The 24,007-nt window shown below is 34.2% G+C and overlaps 2 protein-coding genes across 2 annotated transcripts; one reads left to right on the top strand and one right to left on the bottom strand.

Annotated features, from left to right (window-relative positions):
• Positions 1-1,936: 1,936 nt before the first annotated feature.
• LOC100806823 (protein TSS) lies at positions 1,937-22,145 on the top strand. The gene is made up of 24 exons (XM_014774696.3): positions 1,937-2,343; positions 2,500-2,762; positions 3,143-3,204; positions 4,063-4,155; positions 5,853-5,925; positions 6,011-6,307; positions 7,202-7,266; positions 7,509-7,640; positions 7,809-7,850; positions 7,933-8,457; positions 8,539-8,696; positions 9,002-9,518; positions 9,694-9,756; positions 9,841-9,942; positions 10,483-10,803; positions 10,887-10,979; positions 11,074-11,175; positions 11,263-11,367; positions 12,350-12,483; positions 13,221-13,404; positions 18,289-18,420; positions 18,509-18,621; positions 19,343-19,421; positions 19,555-22,145. The coding sequence occupies exons 2-24, from the start codon at positions 2,693-2,695 to the stop codon at positions 21,658-21,660; spliced, it is 5,568 nt and encodes a 1,855-aa protein (XP_014630182.1). The 5' UTR covers positions 1,937-2,343; positions 2,500-2,692; the 3' UTR covers positions 21,661-22,145.
• On the bottom strand, positions 22,093-23,298 carry LOC121174694 (heptahelical transmembrane protein 2-like). Its single transcript, XM_041014569.1, has one exon. The coding sequence runs from the start codon at positions 23,229-23,231 to the stop codon at positions 22,509-22,511; it is 723 nt and encodes a 240-aa protein (XP_040870503.1). The 5' UTR covers positions 23,232-23,298; the 3' UTR covers positions 22,093-22,508.
• Positions 23,299-24,007: the final 709 nt, after the last annotated feature.

The following is a 24,007-nucleotide window of genomic DNA, read 5'->3' as shown; positions in this document are numbered from 1 at the left end:
TTGTTCCATCCTCGTACCTGTCGAGTATCGGATATCCCCGACCCCGTCCCATACACGATTCAAATTAGAAAAATATTTTTTTAAAAAAATATTAAAAATTTGATTTTAGAATAAATAAATTGATTGTTAAACATTTATTTTTAACTACTTATATATCAATAAATTTATTATAGCGCGTGTGTCTACAAAAATAGTTAAGAAAATAATATTAAATTATGTAAAAATTCTAAAATAAAATTAACTAGTAATAAAAATTTTATGTCTTTTGATTAAATTGTGCAAAAATTCTAAAGATTTTAAGTGGCGGGGCGAGTTCGGGTTTGGGGTCAGGACAGATCTAGTAATCCCATACCTGTACCCGACTTTTGGTTATCGGGAAAAACCCAAACCCGTTCCTATACCCGGTCAACTCAGGTATTACTTATCAAAGTCGGAACGAATTTGGACGGATACTCACATACACAAATTTTCTTGCCATGTCTAATACATTTCTTTTTTGTGGTGTAGTACAGTCTTTGTCAATCTTGTCAATGTCACAACTTTGACTACAACGACTATTATTGTGTTTTTTCATAATTTGAAAGTTATAACAATCTTCAATCTATGTAAAGACACTTGTTTATGAGATTTGAAAAACAAAAACTCCTTCAATTGCAACAAAAAGAGTTTAACAGCTAGACATATGTTAACAAAGCCAAAAAAAAATCTGATTACATAATAACTAAAATTTAATGAAATATAGTATTTAAATCATTTAAAAAAAATTAAATTACTATCAATTTTATAATTTAGAAAAGTTATTAGGAGATAAAAATTGATTATATAATAACTAAATTTTGACAAAATATAATATTGAGATAAGATTACTTAAAAAAGATTATTATTGATTTTATAATTTAAAAAATAAAGTTAAGAGATAAAATAAATTTATATTTTATCAAATATAATATTTAGTTTCAAATCAGATTTTTTTTACTTAATAGTGTCCTCCTCCTAAGGTGCCCTGTTGTTACATAATAACATTAAATAATAAGATGATGTCCAACCAAATGATGAGAAATTTAAAATCATAATTTACCAAACAAAATTATATATTATTGTGATTTCAAACTCTCATGTGGTAAGTTAATGGGCTATCAACATTATTGTTACATCATTAATTAATATTATTACTTGATAGCATAAATTAAAATAACTTTTTTAAATATTTAAAGGATTAAAACTATAAAAACTTTAAAAACTTAAAATGAAAGCACCCTTTGTATGAAGAACAAATGGTTATTTAAACATGAAAATATCTAAAAAAAAATGTTTAGTTCTTAAACTAGCTAGGTTTAGAACAAGCTAGATAAAACATCTAATTAACTTTTGTATCACTTGATACTCATATATAAGAAAAAAAAAAGTTACCATGATGTTGGACTTAAATATAAATAAATTTAATTAATTTTATCCTATTTAATGCTATCATTTTTAAAATATCTTTTATTTAATTTTAATTTTATTTTTAATCATTCTTTTTTATTCATGATACCAAATTACAATAAAAGATATGTTAGAAATAATCTTATTTTTTATTTGAAATTAATAAAATTAAATAATATTAATTTATTTTCTTAATTAATATAAAATTAATTATTTTTACTTGTATATAAGTTAAGAGAGAATTGCAACACTCAAAACTAAAGTTCCATTTTCCACATATGTAGTAATGGCAATTTAGTTTGTGCCGAGAATTCAATTGAAATAACTATTGACAAACTATGAAAACGCCCAAAAATAAAGACTTTTTTCCCTCAAGATTTGTCGGGGTCTCATAGGTTGACACTCAACGGTGGCAGCCCAATCCAAAGAGTCGAAGACGACAAGAAAGCCTCTAATAAGCTTCTTATGCGTGTCAATAATAATAATAATAAGGTTGGTTGGTTCACAGAGGCAGAAGAAGCTTGCTAGAGCGAGAATGTGAGAGAAAGAGAGACGAAGACGATGAGGTGTCAAAGAACAAAAATATGAGGCCCGAAATCGCTAGCCTTACATTCTCTTATTACGTGCGTGTGTACAATGCAAGGCCAGCCCAGGCTTGGCTTACCTTATCCTATCCTAATTCCTAACACTCTTTTTGTTTATCTATCTCTCCCAAATCGCAATCTCTATTCTCTCCCCCTCTTACCTTTTCTCTCTGTGTCCCCCCAATTCACTTGCTTCTTAATTCCTCAACCATCTCTCTCTTTTCTATTCGATTCCCTTCCTTTTACCCTCCAAAAAAGCTCTTAGCTTCAATTCCTTCACTTCCTCACTATCCAATCTTTCTTTTATTTCCCACTAAAATTCTCCAAAAAAAAAGTAATTCTTAATTATATTTGCTTCAATGATAGTTTAATTTCCTTTTTGGGCCTCTAACTCCTCTTGTTAATACATAATATATATATATATATATATATATATATATATATATATATATATATATTTTTTTTTTTTTTTCCCCTCTCATTTTGCCAGCTGAAATGGTTGCTGTTTTCTTTGTTTAAAAATAAAGAAAATTCCAGAGTTCCCCAGTTCACATGCAGAGGAAGTTTTTTTGTTTATTTATTAATTCGATGAATTCAACTATTATCTCTTAGTAATTTCCGTCCAAGCAAAGTTATAAATTTCGGGAACATTACCAATTCAACTGATATTTCGTTGGAGTGCAATGGCTCCCAAAACTGGGAAAACCAAGCCGCACAAGGCCAAGGGAGAGAAGAAGAAAAAAGAAGAGAAAGGTTAACTTCATAATCTACCTACCTCCTCTGCTAGCTTCTTATCCGTTCTAATTGTTTTGTTACTTTAAAATACACAACTAGCTTATAACTATAAATATTCCTTTTCCATGGTTTCAATTGAAAACGGAAACAAAATGAGTTTCGTGCTTTGCTCATCAGTAGTTTTAGCAACGAGCACGTGATTTTTTCTCCATTCATTTTTGTTGGTTGCATTGCCATTTACGTGTTTAGAAAATTCAAATTCAAACTCTAACGTACGCCATCTTTGTGGTATATATCCAAATGCCATTGCTTATCTTTAATCTCATTGGTTCTGGAAAATCTCCACCTTATCCTTTGGAAATTGCTCCTAATATAAATAATTACATTACCCTTTGCAGTTTTGCCTACCGTCATCGAGATTACAGTAGAAACACCAGACGAATCACAAGTTACCCTCAAGGTATGGGATACGGAGTAATTCCAATTTTTTTATTTCATTTTTTTGTCGTTTTGCTCGGATAGTAATTATTCCTTTATTATTTTTTGGTGGATGGTAATTATTCCTTTTAATACTACCGTTTAAACTACATATATATAACATTATATATATTATTAGGTGAAAAAAATGTCAAAACCATGTAAAATATGTACCGAGTTTTGTTTTCAAAAGTTTTACGTACCCTATTCGGGTGCCGACCAAATAAAACTAATAAGTTTGAGGAATACGTCTTGCCTACATTATTTTATCAACTTCGTTGTTTAGTTATTTTCCGAGACGTATTTGTGATTTGAGTTCATAAATAATGCTTTATAAATACTAAATTTTGACATTGACACATTCACAATGTCATCACTTAGCTAGGCTTTTAGTGCGTGCAGATTTTACTTTAAAACTTTGCAATAGTTTTGGGAAGTTCTAATTCTAACCATATCCCGTAGTTCACTCTTACATAATAAAATATTTTTTATTAGAAACAAGCTCTTGTAATTGTATTTTTTTCCTAATATGACGTCATGGTTAAAAGACAGCTTTTTTGGGTTTTTTTAAATGCAAAATTAATCACATTTATTTGGTTATTAATTTTCTCTCTCAAAATTTGAACTGCTCATATTTTCAAATTGATTAATTTAAATTCACATGTCATTTTTATTTTATTCTAAATTTAAATTCTTTAAATTAAGTGTATATTAATATATATATCTTATTTTAAAATGGAAATTTTACATAAACTTAAATATATTCATATAATATATGATATACATATTAAGTTATTTAAAAATCTGTATTGTTATTATTTTTTTCAACAACTCTTTGCAGGGCATCTCCACGGACAGGATCCTAGACGTGAGAAAGCTTTTAGCGGTACACATTGAGACTTGTCACTTTACCAACTTCTCTTTATCTCACGAGGTACGCTTCTCCTCTACTTTATTATTTTTCTTTTAATTATGTTCTTAAATTAATTTTCGAAATTGTAAATATTACTTATTTTAATTTCTGAATTTTTAAACTTTTATTTAGCAAAAAATTATCCACTTTAATGAATGATGTTCAGAATAAAAGTAATTTTTTTTATTCTGAATGATTATACAACCATGTTTACTTTTTAGGCCTTAGTGTTCATTCTTACAGTAAATCTTGTCATGGCTTACGAACAAATATAAATGGTGTGTGCGCATAAAAGAATAACCATGTAGTAATAATGCAAGACTTTTACGTTATCTTTCAATTACAAATAGATATACGTGGACAAATTTTTTAATTTTGTAATTTAAATGATATCTAATTTTCCTAATTTTTTTAATTGATTGATAATCTAAATTTGTTTGCACTTATGTATATCAAAATTAAATTCATTTATTACTATCAAAGAAAATTTAGGTATTTTAGCTTAAATATTTTATTGAAAAAGGTAAGATATTGAATGGACGACGACGACGTGCAGTTGCATTAATTGGTGCCTTACCATACTCCAACTAGCTATTGGCCAGTCAAGGCAGTGGTGCGGGGCATAGTTTTGTTAATGGTTTGCATAAATTCCTCGTGCTTCATGTCTCATAAATCTTAATGACGATTTTTACTCTTTTTTTTTTTTTTTTTGCTTTTTTATAAGCAACGACGACGATGATTTTTACTTATAAAAAGTCATTTGTATCACGACTTTCAATCTAGAACAATATCTTTACAAGGTATTATTAAGAAAATATTTTATCTAACAAGGTGTTAAGATATCTTTAAAAAGGTATTTAGAAAAAAATGGAATGAATTTTGCTATTTGTATTTTTTTATTCATAAGAATAAAAAATAATATGAGAAATTTATAATAATTTACCCATTCTATTCAATCAAAATTATATCCTTGACATGTTGCTATTTGTTTTACTAAAGAAATTACTAGATCAATGAAACAAGCATGTTAATAACTAATTATTTTGTGTAACAACTAATGTTTTTGCAACAAAAACAAAAATAACCATTATTTGGTATACCGTCTAAAAGAAATTATGGTATACAGTACATTTTGTACATACATCAGTTGGACGGCGCGCGAATAGCGAGCTACCCGCCACCTAAACAAATTAACGACCTATAATTAAAAACGAAAAAAAAAATGCGATGCAATTATTGAAAAATTGTAAATGAATCGTTTAACGTTAAATAACTTTAACAATACTAATATTTAAATATTTTTTAAGCTACTAATAATACATAAATATTTTTATTTTTTGAAAACTGAACAATATCTCAATGATTTACAGAGCTATCAATATAGAAAATAATAAAAACAGGATTATCTTAAAGTAAAAATACTTGCGGCGGATAAAATAAAAAGGATAAATAATCACTCTTATTTTTATAATATAAGAAGGTGTCAATTTAAGTGTCAATTTAATCCTTCAAAAATATGTAAAATTATAACTTAATAACAAGATAAATCCCAAAGTTTTTGGGGGCAAAACATAATTATACGTATCTAGAGGCTGAGTCAGAATTGCTGGTTGTTTAGGAACTAAATTGTCACTTATTAAAATATGATGGACCAAAATGAGCATTTAAACAAAAAAAAAAAAATAACGGAAAAACGGCTAACAGAATGACTTGAACAGGTGCGAGGCACGAGGCTGAAAGACACGGTGGAAATCGTATCCTTGAAACCCTGCCATCTGACCATCGTCCAAGGTAACGAACACCGCTAAACCTGAACCTTCTGTAGACGATCACTGCTCACTCACTCACTCACTGATTTTGGTGTTTCTTTTATCAGAGGACTACACGGAAGAGCTCGCTGTCGCACACATTCGGCGACTCCTTGACATCGTGGCCTGCAACACCTCCTTCGCCTCCGCAAAACCCCCCGCCGGCAAGTCCAAAGACCCTACCGAACCCGGTTCAGAAAATGGATCCGAAACTAACCCGAAATCCAAACCCGTGGATCCGAATTCGGATCCGGCCAATGCCAAAAGCGACAAAGCTGACGCTGACATCTCTATGTGTCCACCTCCCAGGCTCGGACAGTTCTACGATTTCTTTTCCTTTTCGCACCTTACGCCGCCGTTTCAATGTGAGTTATTTATTTATTTATTTTTAAATATCTATTCTACCGTGTTTTTCTTTAGTTTGTTGCTTTTTCATCTTATTCCAACCCAATGCAATTAGCTTGGGGAAAATGTATGCATTTTGCAATGCTGAAACGGTAAAACGGTACCTATCAAGTTCTACAGTTTCAAGTGCTGTAGGAAGTTTAAGTTGAGTTTAGTTTTGATGCATTGTTAGTGTAATTTCTTGTCTTTTTCTTGTTTTTCTTTCTTCTGTCCAAATCACTTTGAGAAATGCTAGGCCAGACTCTCTAACACACTCTTGTGGACACACCCTCTTTCATTAGTTGAAATTTGTTGGAGATCACAAAATTTAGTGGGTCCCACATCTTATTTAATGACTCTCTCTTCTGATTTTGTAATTTTCAATATATTTTAATTAATAAGAGAGAGTTTGTATGGAGGAGTGTGTTACTAGCACTCCTAAAGTGACTTTTGAACTAGTTGTTTTGAGTGATAGAGTAAATTATATGTGCATTTAAATCAAATCTATTTTTTTGTGGTTATTTTCCTTTGCTTTGGTGAAATCATCTACTTCTGTGAAAACAATTGGGTAAAATTCCTACTTCTAACTCTATGCGTGCCGTTATAAATATTTTTCTTTTATTTTGTTTTAGAGATGAATGATCTTTTGTTCAACATGGTGTTGTTCCAAGCTGCAAGCTTCAACCACTTTACTAAAGCGTAAATTTTGTGTTTAATTCTGCTTCCTCTTTCATGAATAACGATTTGTGCCTGTGGATTTTACTTAGGTTGGATATTATTCAGATTATTAAAGCATTATGAATATGCTTGGTTTTAAGTTGAATTGTTGAACTGGAAACCTTGTTTTCATTAATGTTCTTTTGGTTTTGATGCAGACATACGGAGATCGAATCGTCCTTTCCTTGAGGATAAAACAGAAGATGATTTCTTTCAAATTGATGTGAGATTTATTGTTTTACTGATTTATGTCTCCTATATTCTAATTTTTTGAAACCAAAAAGAATTTCTACACCCAGTGGTGGTGAATGGTGATATACCTTGGGAGGGAAGAGAGAGATATATAAATAGATGTGCTAGTGTGAAAAAACAAGGTTGATGCCACATACTGTTTTTGATCATTTCTCTTGAACAAGCTTTGGCAGAATAATCTTTCTTTGATGTTGGATTGTTCCGCATATGCAGATTAGGGTTTGTAGTGGAAAACCTACTACAATTGTTGCTTCTAGAATAGGATTCTACCCCGCTGGAAAACGTCCGCTCGTGACTCATACTTTGGTGGGTCTCCTTCAGCAGATAAGCAGGGTGTTTGATGCAGTAAGTTTAAACTCATACCGTTGCTTCTGTAAATAATTTCAGCAAATATATTATGTTGTATATAATTGCCATTACTTGATAACATCATGTTGATATTGCATTGTAGAATTGGGCCAAATAAGAATCTTTTCTTTTATCGAAAATAATAAATAATAATCCTTCTTGCAGGCCTACAAGGCACTAATGAAGACATTCACAGAACACAATAAAGTAAGTACTTCTCATTATGATTTTTCGCATTACTTTGCTAATTGTGCAGGATGTTTTTACCATTATAGTGGTGTCATTTCAGTTTGGCAATCTTCCTTACGGTTTTCGTGCAAACACATGGGTTGTCCCTCCAGTTGTTTCTGACAATCCATCAGTCTTTCCGCCACTTCCCATGGAAGATGAAACATGGGGAGGAAATGGGGGTGGACAAGGCAGAGATGGTAAGCATGAAAATAGACAGTGGGCCAGAGATTTTGCAATTCTAGCTGCAATGCCTTGTCAAACTGCAGAGGAGAGACAAATTCGAGATAGGAAAGCTTTTCTACTTCATAGTTTATTTGTTGATGTATCAGTCTTCAAAGCAGTTTCTGCAATAAAGCATTTAGTAGATATTAAGCAAAACTCTTTCAGTAATTCAGCTTTGCCAACTTCATATGAAGAAAGAATTGGAGATTTAACTATTAAAGTGACAAGAGATGTATCTGATGCAAGTTTGAAGTTGGACTGCAAAAATGATGGAAATCGAGTTCTTGGATTGTCTGATGAAGAACTAGCTCAGAGAAACTTGCTGAAAGGCATAACTGCTGATGAGAGTGCAACTGTTCATGTGAGTTAAATAAGTTCATGAACCTATTGTAGCACTTAGTGGTTTTTGTTTTTGATGAATTGTGCTCGCCTTTGGTTGTAGGATACTCCTACTTTAGGTGCAGTGCTTATAAGACATTGTGGCTACACAGCTGTGGTAAAGGTCTCAGGTGACAGAGATTTGGAGGGGAGTCCTAATTCCTTGGAAATTGATATTGAGGAGCAGCCTGAAGGAGGTGCAAACGCATTGAATGTTAACAGGTCATTTATTGCACTAGCTTAACCTATTTTAGTAATTGAGGATCATCATGAGTTGTTACTTCAAACTTAATTCTTGCATTATTTTATAATAAACTTTTGCACCATAAATGTTATAAAATCCATACACCAATAGGGGGGAAAACTTGTTGCCTTTGCAACTTATAATGCAGTAGTGCCAGTATGTTTTAGTAATTGTTTGGGCTAATTTGGGGTGCTTTAGCTTGAGGGTGCTTTTACATTTTGTCTTATGGTGTAAATTTGGTTTTATAAGCTCCTGATACAATTTTCTTTTCTAATTGTCCCAGCTTAAGGATGCTGTTGCATAGGCCATCTACACCCCAATCATCTAATGCAATTCAACGAATCCAAAGCACAGATATTGAATGTTCACATTCTACTCGGTCATTGGTAAGGAAAGTCCTAGAGGAAAGTTTACTGAAATTGAAGGAAGAAACCACTAGACACAGTAAGTCTATCAGATGGGAGCTTGGGGCATGTTGGGTACAACATTTACAAAATCAAGCTACTGGGAAAACTGAGCCGAAAAAGGCAGAAGAGGGTAAAGTTGAACCAGCTGTTAAAGGTCTTGGGAAGCAAGGTGGATTACTAAAGGAATTAAAGAAAAAGATTGATATCAGAAACTCCAAAGCTGAAGTAGGAAAGGATATTTCCCCATGTAATGGCAATGACATAAACAAGCCAGAAGCCACTAAACAGGAATTAGAGAGACAAGATGAAGAAAAGGCAACTATATGGAAAAAACTGCTATCTGATGCTGCATATACACGCCTTAAAGAATCTAAAACTGATCTTCATCTGAAGGTTCATCTCTTCTTTTTTACACAAATGATGCTTCATTTTTCCGATGCCTGTAATTGTAATGTGGTTCTCAATAAGAATATATCAATTTATGATTTCTACTAAGCCATGTGCTCATTAACCTATTTACTTAATCTTATCGATATACTTTGATTCAATACCTTCTCCATCTTTGCAGTCACCTGATGAATTGATGGAAATGGCACATAAATATTATGTTGAAACTGCACTTCCAAAGCTGGTTAGTTTCTTAATGTTGAATTTGTTTATATTAAAACCAAGTTATTTTGTAATGTGTTCAGTTATTGTTACTTGAAATTCATAGGTGGCAGATTTTGGGTCCCTTGAACTCTCACCTGTTGATGGAAGGACGTTGACTGATTTCATGCATACCAGGGGCTTGCAAATGTCTTCCTTAGGACGAGTGGTACGATTTTAGGAGAATGCTAACCAGTGCCCTTAGGGCATTGGTCAAGGAATCAAAAGTTGAAAGTTTCTATAGGAAAGTGTAATGTTTTATGCTACAAATGCACCCCCCAACTTAATTTCCAATGGAAAACCTATTTATTCCTTAACCAGTTCCTTAGGATACTGGTGAATAATACTTTTTATTTTTAATTATTTATCTTTTTCTGCACCCTTAGGTTCATAATATAACAAACACATCATGTATTCTCTCACACATATGTAATGTGTTTTGAAGTCTAGGATGAATGTTTTTAGAAGTACATAGGTGTAATATGGTTTAATTCTGTGTCTAGAACAGAAGACACAGCTGTATTTATATTTACCATATGCTGATAAAAAAAGAATCAAATCACAAATGCTAGTACTATCAAATCCCTAACTATTAGCAACTCATAATCTCATATCAACATGTTCTAATATTACCATAAATGTGCCTTATAACCAAAGGCAACTTCACAAATAGTCCTATACTATTTTTCATTCAAATTCTATCTGCCAGGTTGAGCTTGCAGATAAACTTCCTCATGTGCAATCTCTATGTATACATGAGATGGTTGTTCGAGCCTACAAGCATATCTTGCAAGCAGTTGTTGCAGCAGTTGATAATGTTTCTGAGTTGGCTTCAACTATAGCATCATGCTTAAATATATTATTGGGAATGCCATCACCTGAAACTAATGATGAAGATATTACTAGTTGTGACGAACTGAAATGGAGATGGGTAGAAAACTTCCTTCTGAAGAGGTTTGGGTGTCAGTGGAAGGATGAAAATGGTCAAGATTTAAGAAAGTTTGCCATTCTTCGTGGACTCTGTCATAAGGTAAATGAAAGGCCCACTCTGTAATACATTGATATTGATCACTTTATGCCACTGTTAATTCAATTAAGAGAATCCTTTAACAGGTGGGGCTTGAGCTGGTTCCTAGGGACTATGAAATGGATACAGCATCTCCTTTTAGAAAGACAGATATTGTAAGCATGGTCCCCATATATAAGGTAAAATACATAATAACTTGACTCTTATGCCGGAAATTAATACTATTTTTCTCAAGCCCTAATGACTAAATTACAATTTCAATGATTTTCACAGCATGTAGCTTGTTCATCTGCTGATGGCCGCACACTTTTGGAATCATCTAAGACTTCCTTGGATAAAGGTAAATTGGAGGATGCTGTCAACTATGGCACAAAGGTATGGATAATTTCTTCCATCTCGGTGTTCGGTTTGTTCCTGAAGCCAACAACCAAATTTACCAACATTTTGCATTGAATCTTGAAGGCACTCTCAAAATTAGTGTCAGTTTGTGGGCCTTACCATAGAATGACAGCAGGAGCATATAGTCTCTTGGCTGTAGTGTTGTACCATACTGGAGATTTCAACCAGGTGTGTGTTTTAATATATCTTTAAGTGCTCTCTTTTTATTCATCAATACTAGTGACATATGTGTGAAAATTATAAGTGCTTTGTATGCATTATAGTAGACTAAAACTGTATTATGTACCAGGTGTAACAAAACTAAAACTTTGTGTGTTTTAATATATCTTTAAGTGCTCTCTGTTTATTCAATACTAGTGATATATGCTGTGAAAATTATAAGCGCTTTGTATGCGTTATATTAGACTAAAACTGTATTATGTACCAGGTGTAACAAAACTAAAACTTCATTAAATGAGCCATTAATTCTAATTTACCAAATTGTCTACTTGATAAATTGGTTAAATTTTCTAAAATATAACATTTATCCATTTAACTTATTTATTTTGAGTTGAAGGATAATTTTTCCTCATAAATCTTTTGCCTTCTCCTTGTTATTAAAAAATATACCTTTATATCTAAAATATAACTTTATACCTTGTTATTAAAAAATCGAAACAACTTGAACTAAATTTTGCTATGTTATCTTACGCATTCAGATGACACAAGATCACTGAATTGTGTGTAACTTCACAGTATCATGTACAGGATATCATTATTTAATTTTATCCGTATTCCAAACCCTTGAATTGAAAAATCTTTTTGGCTTTAGTTTAAAGTATAGTTACTACAAGACTTTCAATTTATTGTTTTCCTTCTCTTAATCACGATAAAATAAAAGTGTTTAAGAAGTTTTGTAAAATATGTCTGCTATATCTTGAATTTTTTTCTTCTAGTTATTTTGCTTAGTTTAGATTGAACATATCATTAGTGGAGAATCCATTGGGAATGGCATCAATTTTCTAATGTACATTTTGAGTAATTGCAACCACTTTCAATCAATAATAGAGACTCGATATAGAGACCTACCTTTTAAGTAACATTTTTGAATAAGGTACCCAGTTAATTCCATCCAGTACCATTGTAATAACTTTAGCTGTGGTTTTGCTAGGCAACTATCTATCAGCAAAAGGCACTAGACATTAATGAAAGAGAGCTTGGACTGGACCATCCTGATACGATGAAAAGTTATGGGGATCTTGCTGTTTTCTATTATCGACTCCAACATACAGAGTTGGCTTTAAAGTATGCTTCCATATACCATATTCTTAAGATAAATTGTTTTTTATAATGACAATGGGTTTCATGGTTCTTCGTGTGAGAATCCACTGTCCCAGTGGACCCTTTCTAACTCTGTTAATAGAAGTTTGGTTACAATTAATATGAAGATGAGGCTTTGATGTTATGGATTATTTTAGTGGTTTTACAGAGATCATAATTGATTGAAGAATTCTATGTATTTCAGCAATGCCTGAAAGCTTTACCATGAAAATGCTTTCCTCAAAATTACAGCACAAATGTAAATTAACATTAGTAAAAAGCATCAAAACTTTTATCATTGGAAAAAGTTGAGCACCCTTAATTGTAAACTTTGTACCTCTGGTACTCAATTAATACAAATATATACTTTTGCCGAGCAAAAAAAAAAAAAAATTGGAAAAAGTTGAGCATCTTGGCAAACATTCTGGAAAAGTGAAGTCATCAGAACTGGGCCAATCCCATATGTTTTATTGTCTCATGAAATAATATTAAGAAAATACCCAGTGTAACTGGCAATTTTTAATGGTGTTCATCTTAGATCATTACAGGGATGTATTAAGGTACAGGCACATGTATTTGGGTGTCATCCATTATGAATTTGTTGGCTAACACTTACTGTACTGTTCAAGTTTTGTAATATTTTTCATTTTTCTAGTTATTGTAACGCATTAGAAAAATCCTGTGAATAATTACATTAATCTTTTTACCTTATTTGTATCTAGGTATGTTAATCGTGCTTTGTATCTTCTGCACTTAACCTGTGGACCTTCACATCCAAACACTGCTGCCACCTATATTAATGTTGCAATGATGGAAGAAGGATTGGGGAATGTCCATGTTGCTCTCAGATACCTTCATGAGGCTTTAAAATGTAACAAAAGATTACTTGGAGCTGATCATATACAGGTTCCCTCTCATACCTGGCATGAACCTTACATGTTACTATTGCACAAGACTTCATGTTCTTAAGCTGGTCTGGTACAATGCTATGCACTTCAAATTTGAGACTTCTGAAACTGAGCAGCATTCTCAGTTATATACAACTATTTTTTGACTTGCTATGTTAACTATAACTTTTGACTAAACCATAAAGGATAAAAGAAAATTTAAAATCATTTGGTGACTGAATTGGGATTCTAAGCTAATACTTACCTATCCACTTCTTGTCATGAATCGTGACAGTTTAAATTTATACAACAACAACAACAACAACGCCTTATCCCACTAGGTGGGGTCGGCTACATGAATCAACTTCCGCCATAATGTTCTATCAAGTACCATACTTCTATCCAAACCATTAATTTCGAGATCCTTTTTGATAACCTCTCTTATAGTCTTTTTGGGTCTTCCTCTGCCTCGAATTGTTTGTCTTCTCTTATAGTTTAAATTTATATTTTACTTAATTATTATTTCTTGGGAACAAATCACTGTTTTAACTTTCCGCTTGACCTGAACTCTTGGGCTGGTTGAACAACACCTGGCTTGAATTGTGGTTCAGTTAACCCATGCACTATTACAAGGTTTAAATGTCTTTCGAGCAGTATGAACTTGTCAAAAGTCAAAACTATAAGACCCAAAAAACCTAGTGGCGGTGGTGGTTTTACAAAACCAACCAGGATTCTGATATTTGGCCATTCTTTTGTGGGGCCTTTATAGGCTAAATCAGTAAGTAGTAGTACTAATAGTAGCAATAGCAGACTAGCAATACAACCGCCACAATAACAATGATGATGACTAGATTTAGACTGAAGGATGGAGCCACCTAACATGTCTATTACATGCCCTCTTCTGCTTCAAAGAGCCATTGGGGAGAGGCCTGCTCCTGTTTTAGTGAGCTTGCGTCCAGAAACCATTGGGCAAGCAATAAGTTGGGCCTCAGCCATTCTAGTTTTCTGTAGGAGATCTCTTATATATTTGCCTTGAGTTAGAAGAATAGAACCATCAGTTAGGGTCTTGACTTCAATTCCCCAAAAATAATCCAGTTTCCCAAGTTGTTTAAGGGAAAAATTAGAATGAAGTTTGACAGGAAATTGCTGGACTAAGTTGACAGAACTGTCAGTGATTATAATATCATCAACATACACCAAAAGATAGATGATATGAGAGGTATCTTTGAAAACAAAGAGAGATGGATCACTTGCTTGCAAAAAAACCAAGATGCAAGAGTGTAGATTTTAGTCTATCAAACCACTGTCTTGGTGCTTGCTTAAGCCCATATAGAGCCTTATTCAATTTACAAACAAGAGAAGTATTGGGGTTTTCAAATCCAGGGGGTTGCTGCATATAGATGGTTTCCTCTAGAAAACCATTTAAGAAGGCATTGTTAACATCAAGTTGAAAGAGTTCCCACTTATTGGTTAGAGCCAAGGTGAGAATCAACCTTACCGTAACAGGTATGATAACAGGGGAAAAAGTTTCATTGAAATTAGAACCAGCCACTTGATGAAATCCTTTTGCTACTAGTCTAGCTTTGTATTTATTGACAGTCCCATCTGCACTTTCTTTGACTCTGAACACCCATTTGAAACCCACTGCTTTTCTATTGGGTGGAAGAGAAACCAAATCCCAGGTCTTGTTATTCATCAGTGCCTCATATTCTTGTTGCATTGCATTAAACCATTTTGAATCAGCCAAAGCTTGTTCTACTGACTTGTGTTCACAGTGAGCAAGTAACAAGGTTGGATTAAGTCTTGGTAAATGAATTCCAGACCTTGATCTGGTCTGCATAGGATGGGAATTAACTGTAGGAACATGCTCCATTGCTGCACTGTGAGTACTTCAGAGGGAGACAAATCTGATGACTGAGCAGAATTGTCTTGCACAGAAGTGGATCCAGCTTCAAAGATAGGACTAGGAATCTCAGATGCAATAGCAGGACTAGAATCCGCATTGACAGAAGGACTATAATTGGAATTTGAATCAGCTGTAGGATCAACAGAAGTAGGAGTAGCAACAGAATTGCTATAGAGGGAAAGAGAAGAAATTGATTGAGGAACAATAGGTATGGAGGGAATGAAAGAGATGGGGTTAATAGGGGGTAAATCAGACTTGGAGGAAGACAAAAACAGATCTGAATAAGGAAATTTGACTTCATTGAAAACAACATCCTTAGAGATGAAAAGTTTTCCAATAGGAGAAAGACATTTGTAACCCTTATTGAGATGTGGAATACCCCAGAAAAACATACCCATGAGACCTAAATTCAAGCTTGTCATGATTGTAAGGTCTAAGGAAAGAAAAACAGGAGCAACCAAAGGCTTTAAGGAAGTTATAATCTAGATTTTTGTTGAAAGGGACAGTATAGGGAACATTAAAATTCAGAGAGGCAGCAGGCAATCTATTTATCAAGTATACTGCTGTAGTGCAAGCAAAATCCTAGAACATTTTGGTGATGAGTGTGAGGACAGATCAATCTCTGAGTAATACCTTGGTTTGCTAAAAAATTGGTTAGAGGTCTGAACTGCCCTCCCCAGTCTGTTTGAACTCTTTTAATTTTGGAATCAAACTGAAGTTCAGCCATTAGCTTGAACTGTTGGAAAACAGTGAAGGTTTCTGATTTATTTTAAGCAAATAGATCCATGTAATAGTAAAAACCATTTTTTGAAGGAATGTATGCAGGACTCCATAGATCACTATGTATTAATTCCAAAGGTTGATTATAGACTGTTTCAGATAATGAGGCAGGTAATCTGTGAGATTTACCAACACAGCAAGCAGTACAAAATTCAAAGACATTTTTATTAGAGATTGGTATCTTACAATGATTAAGAACAAGTCTCAAAACATTAGAACTAGGGTGGCCCAACCTAAGGTGCCAAAGAGTTTGAGAGCATGTGCTAGTACATTCACTTGCAACAGAAGTGGTTTTTACATCAGAATTGAGATTATTTACATCAGAACAGACATTGGTTACAGAATTTGAAACAAAGCAAGAAGCTGAACTGGCAGGAATTGAGCCTTGGAGATGAAGATTTGGGAAGACATATAAACCATCAGGGTCCAGGTGAGGCTTTAAGCAAGATCTCATTGGCTCCCTATGATTTCACAAGACAATGATTAGGATGAAATTCAAAATATACACCATTATCTAGAGCAAATTTACTGACACTGATAAGATTTTTTGTTGTAGTAGGCACATGAAGCAGCTGATTCAAGGATAGAGACACTTAAGAATTAATAGGAGAAATGAAAGTGGAAGAACCAGTGGAATGAATAGGCAAACCTTGTCCATTACCAATATAAATATGGTCTGGACCTTCAAAGGGACTGAGTTGCTGTATGTTCTGTGATTCCCTGTTACATGAAATGAGGCACCTGAATCTGGTATTCAAGTTGTAGGAATACTAGTCTGAAAGTTAGAATTAGAGTTTGCCATCACTGCACTTGGAGGCTGTTGATTCTGATTGATTTGTATTGATCTGTTCTAATTGGTACCTTGACTCCACGAATTTGATGATTTGAACCCATTGTTCTGTCCATAGTTATTTTGACCAGAACCATTTCCTTGACTAGAATAATTAGAAATATTTCCTTGATTTGAAGGATCACGGAGAGTGAATGAAGGATTAGATTGATAGCCCTGATCAAACCTATAGTGACAGACATATGCAGTAGGACCATACTTGTAACATACTTGACATTGAAAATTTGCAAAGCGTCCTCCCCCACGGCCAGGACCACCACCACCACCACCATGACAGCCGCCGCGATTAAAATTTCCATGGCCAGACGAATCTTACTATTGTGAGGACTTGTCCAACGCTGCATAAGAGTCAGAACCAAACGATGAAGAGGAGTTAGGGTTCGCCTGAGTAAGGTTAATTGAAAGCGATTCAGAAGTGTGTTTTCGAAACTTCAGCAATCAAGCTTTGTGAGCTAGCAATAATGCTTCAACTTCTTCAATAGGTAGCGGTTGAAATTTATTCTCTATAACTGAGATTACTGAATGATAGTCTTGTGGAAGTCCTTCAAGAATAGCATCAATGTGTTCTTGAAGAGAAATTGGACTTCCAACAGAAGCAAGTGCATCAGAAATAGCTTTGATCCTAAGCAGAAACTCGCGCATCGACTTATCTTCAAGAATCATCTGGCTTGCGTCTGTTTGTGGAAATAATCATGGATCTGTTCCCAAACTTCGTAGGAATGAATGCATCCAATGATCCGAGATAAGATCTATGTGGATAGAGTTGATTGCAACCAGGCAAGAAGAACCTGGTCTTGCTGTTCCCATGCCTCGTATGCAGGATTCTCAATTCCTGCATCACAATCCGCTTCAGTAAGGAATCGTAAGGGAATTTGCGGATTCCCGACGAACCTTCGAAGTTTGTGCAACTTGATGACAAGTTCAATTTGCTGTTGTCAAAGAAGGAAATTTGAATCATCAAGCTTCTACGAGATCGAATACGGAAAAGTGAAAGTGGAAGAAGAAGAGATAGAGTTTGTCGCCATTGATGATCGACTAAGCTCTGGATACCATCATAGAGTTTTTAGTCTAAGAGAATTGTGAGAGAGAGAGAGAGAGATTGAAGAAGTAAAATATCATTTACTAACTCAATGAACTTCAGGTTTAAAAATAGTATATATAGACAATTCTGTTAGAGAGTCGAACAGAATTTGCTAACTAACTACTTACAACTAACTAGCTTCTACTAGAAGCTAGATGTGACTGCAGTTGAATAACTGTAGCTCCTTATAATACACTAATATCTCATGTTCAGTTTCTTCACAAATATGCATCAGATCAGGGTAGTTGGCATTTTTAACTTGTTTTATAATTATTTACTTTTTCAGACTGCTGCAAGCTATCATGCAATAGCTATTGCTCTTTCTTTGATGGAAGCATACTCTCTAAGTGTTCAGCATGAACAGACCACCCTCCAAATCCTGCAGGCTAAACTTGGTTCTGATGATCTAAGGACACAGGTAGTCTTACCTTTGGTTTTTCTATGATAGATTAAAATACATAAATAGTAATGCTTGTTCCTTATGCACATATATGAATGTATTACAGGATGCAGCTGCATGGCTAGAATACTTTGAATCAAAGGCTCTGGAGCAACAGGAGGCTGCACGGAATGGTACACCTAAGCCGGATGCCTCAATCTCCAGCAAAGGTCATTTAAGGTGGTTATTACAATTAGAACCAGTTCCACTTATGTCAGTCTATCTGGTTCAATTGATGGCTTTTCAGCTCATTTGAACACAATCATTTTTTCTCTGCATTCGATTGAATTGGAAGGTGTTTAGACCTCCTGTTGAGTTTTCTTCCGTTGAATTAAAACAAAATACTTCCTGTTGAGTAAGCATGTAAACATATTAGTATAACAGGCCAAAGAAAAAGGTTAATAAGTTGGCTGAACAATATGCAAACCTGTTTGTTTATCATTTAAAAAAGAGATGTGGAGTACTTCATAATTCAAATGATTAAAGATTGAGCTATGCATAAAATGAGCATGTCACTTTCGAATTCCGTGTTTCTAATCTAGTAAATCAAGTAATAGGACAAAACAGTTCAATCACAGTTTCTCCTATGTTGTGATTTCTTACAACAAAATTTTTATTTGAAAATTGAATTACTGGATTATATTACATTGTGAATACATGCTTTTTATAGCTTTAACATTGTTGTTTCTTCATATTATTTTTCTTTATTCTTTTGACTGAAATTATGTTATTATTACATGAAAAATGTCAAGGATCAACTTTCCAAAAGCTTACTGCACCGACTGAGGAATGCTTTATATGTTTAATATAGTCCTGCAAGACTTTTATTTTTATGAAATCTGTTTATTTTTTCCTTCAAGTTCCATTTAAATTTTTGACAATAAAAAATGCCTTCTATCAGTGTGTCAGACCTCTTGGATTACATAACACCGGATGCTGATCAGAAAGTGCGGGAAGCACAGAAAAAGGCCCGTGCCAAGGTAATACATAGCTTCTTCTTACCACCCCGGATATACCTGTGAATACACTCACATTTTTCTTTATTACTTAATACTTGTAACATTCTTTTCCTATCTCTTATTGAAAGAAACTAAATTATCATCTATTTTACAGTTAAAGGGAAAACCAGGCCAAAACTGGGAAACAGCTTCAGATGAAAATCAGAAGGATGAAGACATGTGTCAAGGTTATTTAATTACAGAGACTACTAGTGATAAAGAAAATAAATCTGAAGCTCAAATTAAAGACCACGGGATTGATAAAGTTGAGTCCACTCACTTAGACCAAACAATGCTCAATGAAAGTAATAACCTGGCACAGGATGACAGCTCAGATGAAGGATGGCAGGAGGCTGTTCCCAAAGGTCGTTCACTCACTGGGCGCAAGTCATCTTCATCAAGGAGGCCCACCTTAGCAAAACTGAATACTAACTTCATGAATGTTTCCCAATCATCAAGATATCGAGGAAAGCCTTCTAATTTTTCTTCTCCAAGAACAAATTTAAACGAGACTATTGCTGGGCCATCCCCTTCTGTTCCAAACAAGTTTGTTAAGAGTGCAAGCTTCAGGCCAAAGCTGAATAACGGTAATGCCCCTGATGCTGGAGCAGAGAAGTTAGCAGACTCAAAGTCAGCTCCAGCCAGCCCAGCTTCAAGTGATCAAATTGCTAAACCAGCTCCTTCTAGCAGTGGCATCAGTGTTCAGCCAGCAGGTAAACTTTATTCTTACAAAGAAGTAGCCCTAGCCAAACCTGGGACAATTGTGAAGGTGGTGGCTGAACAGTCGCCAAAAGGAACTCCTATTCAACAAAATTCTGAGGTGAGTGCCATGATAGTTACAACAAAGGAAACTCAAAATATCATCATGGCAACAACAAATGATGTGGAAGATTATTCTCAGAAATCAATTGATGAGAAACAGCAAAGCCCTGTCCATCAAGAACAAGAAGAAAAGGAAACCACTGTGGTGAAAGATAATACAGAAACAGTAAATAGTAAGGCCAAAGATGAGGCTTTTGAAGTTAAACTCCAGGAAGCTAACAATGTTGCCATACTAGAGAAGAAAAGTGAAGTTGGAAACATTACACTCATGGAGGTTGAGAATTCTGGTTGCTTAGACAATATAAACAACAGTGCCTCTAAAGGTGCCTCAGAGATACTAGTGCAAGAAAGTTGTCAAGCAACTTCCCACGATTTAAATCCCCTAACCATTTTAGTTGAAGGTGAAAAACAGTTACTTGACAATGATGCCTCTATGTCGAAAGATACAATTACGGAGGGAGATGAGAAACATGAACCATCCAGTGACAATGCAGTCAGTAATCCACAACCATCAGAAGGAGAAAGGCAAGAAACAGAAACAGGAAAGGAACCAACCAAGAAACTTTCTGCAGCTGCACCACCGTTTAATCCATCGACAGTTCCAGTTTTTGGCTCTGTTACTGTTCCAGGTTTCAAAGATCATGGTGGTATTTTGCCTCCACCAGTAAATATTTCTCCTTTGCTTCCAGTCAGTCCCCGAAGATCTCCACATCAGTCTGCTACTGCTAGGGTTCCATATGGTCCACGAATATCTGGTGGCTATAACAGATATGGGAACCGTGTTCCACGGAATAAAACTGTATTCCTCTCAGGTGAACCTTCCCCTGATGGAAACCCCAATAGCCCTCCTAGAATAATGAACCCACATGCCACAGAGTTCGTACCTGGCCAACATTGGGTACCTAATGGCTATGTTGTGCCTCCTAATGGATATATGGCTTCTCCAAATGGAATTCCAGCCTCTCCTAATAGTTTTCCCCCAGTGTCTCACAATGGTATGCCTGTGTCACCCAGTGGATATCCTGCTTCACTAAATGGTATCCAAGTGAATCAAAATGGGTTTGCAACATCTCCAACCAGTTCAACTGATTCAGCACAAGTTGTATATGTTGAAACTGATCTTGAAAACAAAAGTCCAACTCTGGATGAGGAAAATAAAGATGCATTTTCAACAGATGTAAGTTCTGAAAAGAAGCATGTTGACCAAAATCTTAAAGAATTATCTGCCAGCAGTGAAAATCCTGAAGTAGAAGAAAAGCAGGAAGATCTCAGCCTCCCATCTGGTTGTAGTAAAGATGATAAAGTAACCAACAAGGATGCAGTAGATGAGAAAAAGCCAAGCAAGTGTTGGGGAGATTACAGTGACAGTGAAGCTGATATGATTGAAGTCACGAGTTAAGGAATGATAAATTTTTCTTATTAAAATGATTAAAAAAAAAGATAGGAACTGGTTCCTTGCAAGATGCCTGTCGAGATACCTAAAAGTGATGCCAAGGATTGACTGGACTGAGGAGGTCTTTGAGGCAGAACTGATTACTTATGAGGATTTCTGAAAGGTTTCACACAGCTTGGTACATACTTTTCTACGGGGGTTCAAATTTATAGCGTGTTTCGTGAAGGAGGCTCCATGGCCACAGAAGGAGAAGGCTTTGTTGCGTAGCTAATTGGCAATGTCTTAAATTGTTTTAATGTTTTCCTGCTACTTTTCTTTTGCTTATTCAAAATGGAATTCTAGCTTTGAGGTCAAAATACTCTTACTCTTACGGCTGATAACTAGGTTGCAATTGCAGGACAATAAGGCCTCATTTGTCAGGCCAGTGTTTGTTTTTTCAAGTTTAGAAGCAGCCCTTACATCTTACGAATTTATTCATATTTTTATTTTCATATGGTAACAATGTTTGGCAGTAAACATTCTTCGTTAATCAGTGAGTAGTTTTAGATGGAGGGATGATTTACTTCAAATCACGTCTTGTTGATTCCTCAAATTTTCAATTTTATTTTTCTTTCAAATGAATTTTATTTAGTTATCCAAAGGAGTTAAGAGAGGCTGTTTTTCATTTTCTTTTTTCCGGTAGAGTAAGGGTGCAAAATATAGCTGTGTAGTATTAATTAAACTTGTCTGCTTCTAGTATATAAATAATAATTAATATACACATGAACTGGTGTGGCGGCTCATAATTAGCTAGCCATTTCTTCCATGAATGACAATCCAATAGGAAACAACCAACAAGAATAGAATGTTGACAACTATTGACAATGTTGAGTGTTACAGGTGGGTGATCCCTGTCGAAATTCCATTACAAGTAGTGTGGCTAGAGTGTGTGCAAGCGCCCCAAGAACAACAAAAACATGAAAAATCTGATGACTGTGGCCTGCAATATCAAATGCCCCAGGCTTCCATCGCTCTGGTATTCTAGTAACATAGAACACAGCTCCGGTAGTGTATAGAATTGCCATTAGAAGCTCATACCCGAGCGCAACAACAACATGCGGGTGGTCGTAATGGGTTGCTAGAGTGTGAACAGCAGGAATGACACCTGAAAACCCCATGCAAAGAAATAAAGATGCTCTATAGGGTCGTAAGTGACGGGAAGAGAGTGAAGGGGCAAGAAGGGTGATGATGGCTAGGACTCCAAGCACAGATATTGAGGTCAAATAGAAAGTCCTTATGTAGGGATTGCAGTAAAAGACATAGTAAATTGGAGCATAGAAGGAGCACACTATCATAAGAGAGATTCCTGCATAATCTAGACGCCAAAAAAACAGGTTGAAGGGTTTTGAGTGGCAGGCCAGAAGATGGGAAAGAGTACTAGAAGCCAAACAGCCCATTCCTCCAGCTAAGAAAACGAACCATGGCCATATAGGAATTGTCTTTGCACCATCATCTCTCAGCTCATGAATGATGGGTTGTACCAATATGTGTCTCAAATGTGAATCCTGAAATAAATAAATAAATAGATAAATCAACATGGAATGAATTACTAGTGAGTTTGTTTCATGTTTAGAGCTCCCATAATAATAAGGAGAAAAGAGACACTCCGGGCCTCTATAATTTTTTTAAAAAGAAAACGAAAAAAAAATAGAAGTTAAATAATAATAAGCGGTTTGCAAGATATAACCGTTGATATGAATTGCGTGAATTGTATAGTTACAATTATAAAAAGGATAACGTGTTCAAACCTTCTTTATGAGTAGTTTTAGGTTATATTATAAAACTACCCGATAAGTTAATTTATTGAATTGGAAATATTCAATGAAATTACTTTTTGAAGTAGTTGATAAATATAAAAAATATATATTTATGAAGTTTTTATTTTAAAAAATATTTTCATAATTATTATAGTTTTATAATTTTTTATTAATTTTAAAAATAAAATATTTTATTAATTTTAAAAATAAAATATTTTATTAAAATTAAAACAGTAAGGAACTGTTTTCAAAAAGTTAGAGAAGATTGATAATGTAAAAGCAAGTAAGGAAATCATTGTGCTGTAAAAAAATTTATAATAACTTTATTATTGATTTAAGTTTAATTAAAAACTATAAAATTATGAATAAGAGTTTGTTAAATAAAAAGAGTGAAACTCACATTTTTATAATTTTCAATAACCTTCAGGAAATAATAAAAGGTATATTTAAAAAAATATATTAAATAGTATATTATTTACATTTCTCTTAAAAATAAAATATTAAACGGTAAGGAATTTTTAAAAAATATATATAAACATATAAGGTATAAAGTAATT

The sequence above is a fragment of the Glycine max genome, chromosome 4, assembly GCF_000004515.6.
Source record: "Glycine max cultivar Williams 82 chromosome 4, Glycine_max_v4.0, whole genome shotgun sequence".
In the NCBI taxonomy this organism is placed as follows: domain Eukaryota; kingdom Viridiplantae; phylum Streptophyta; class Magnoliopsida; order Fabales; family Fabaceae; genus Glycine; species Glycine max.
The sequence above is the reverse complement of the archived record's forward strand: the minus strand, read 5'-3'. Positions and strand labels throughout refer to the sequence as shown.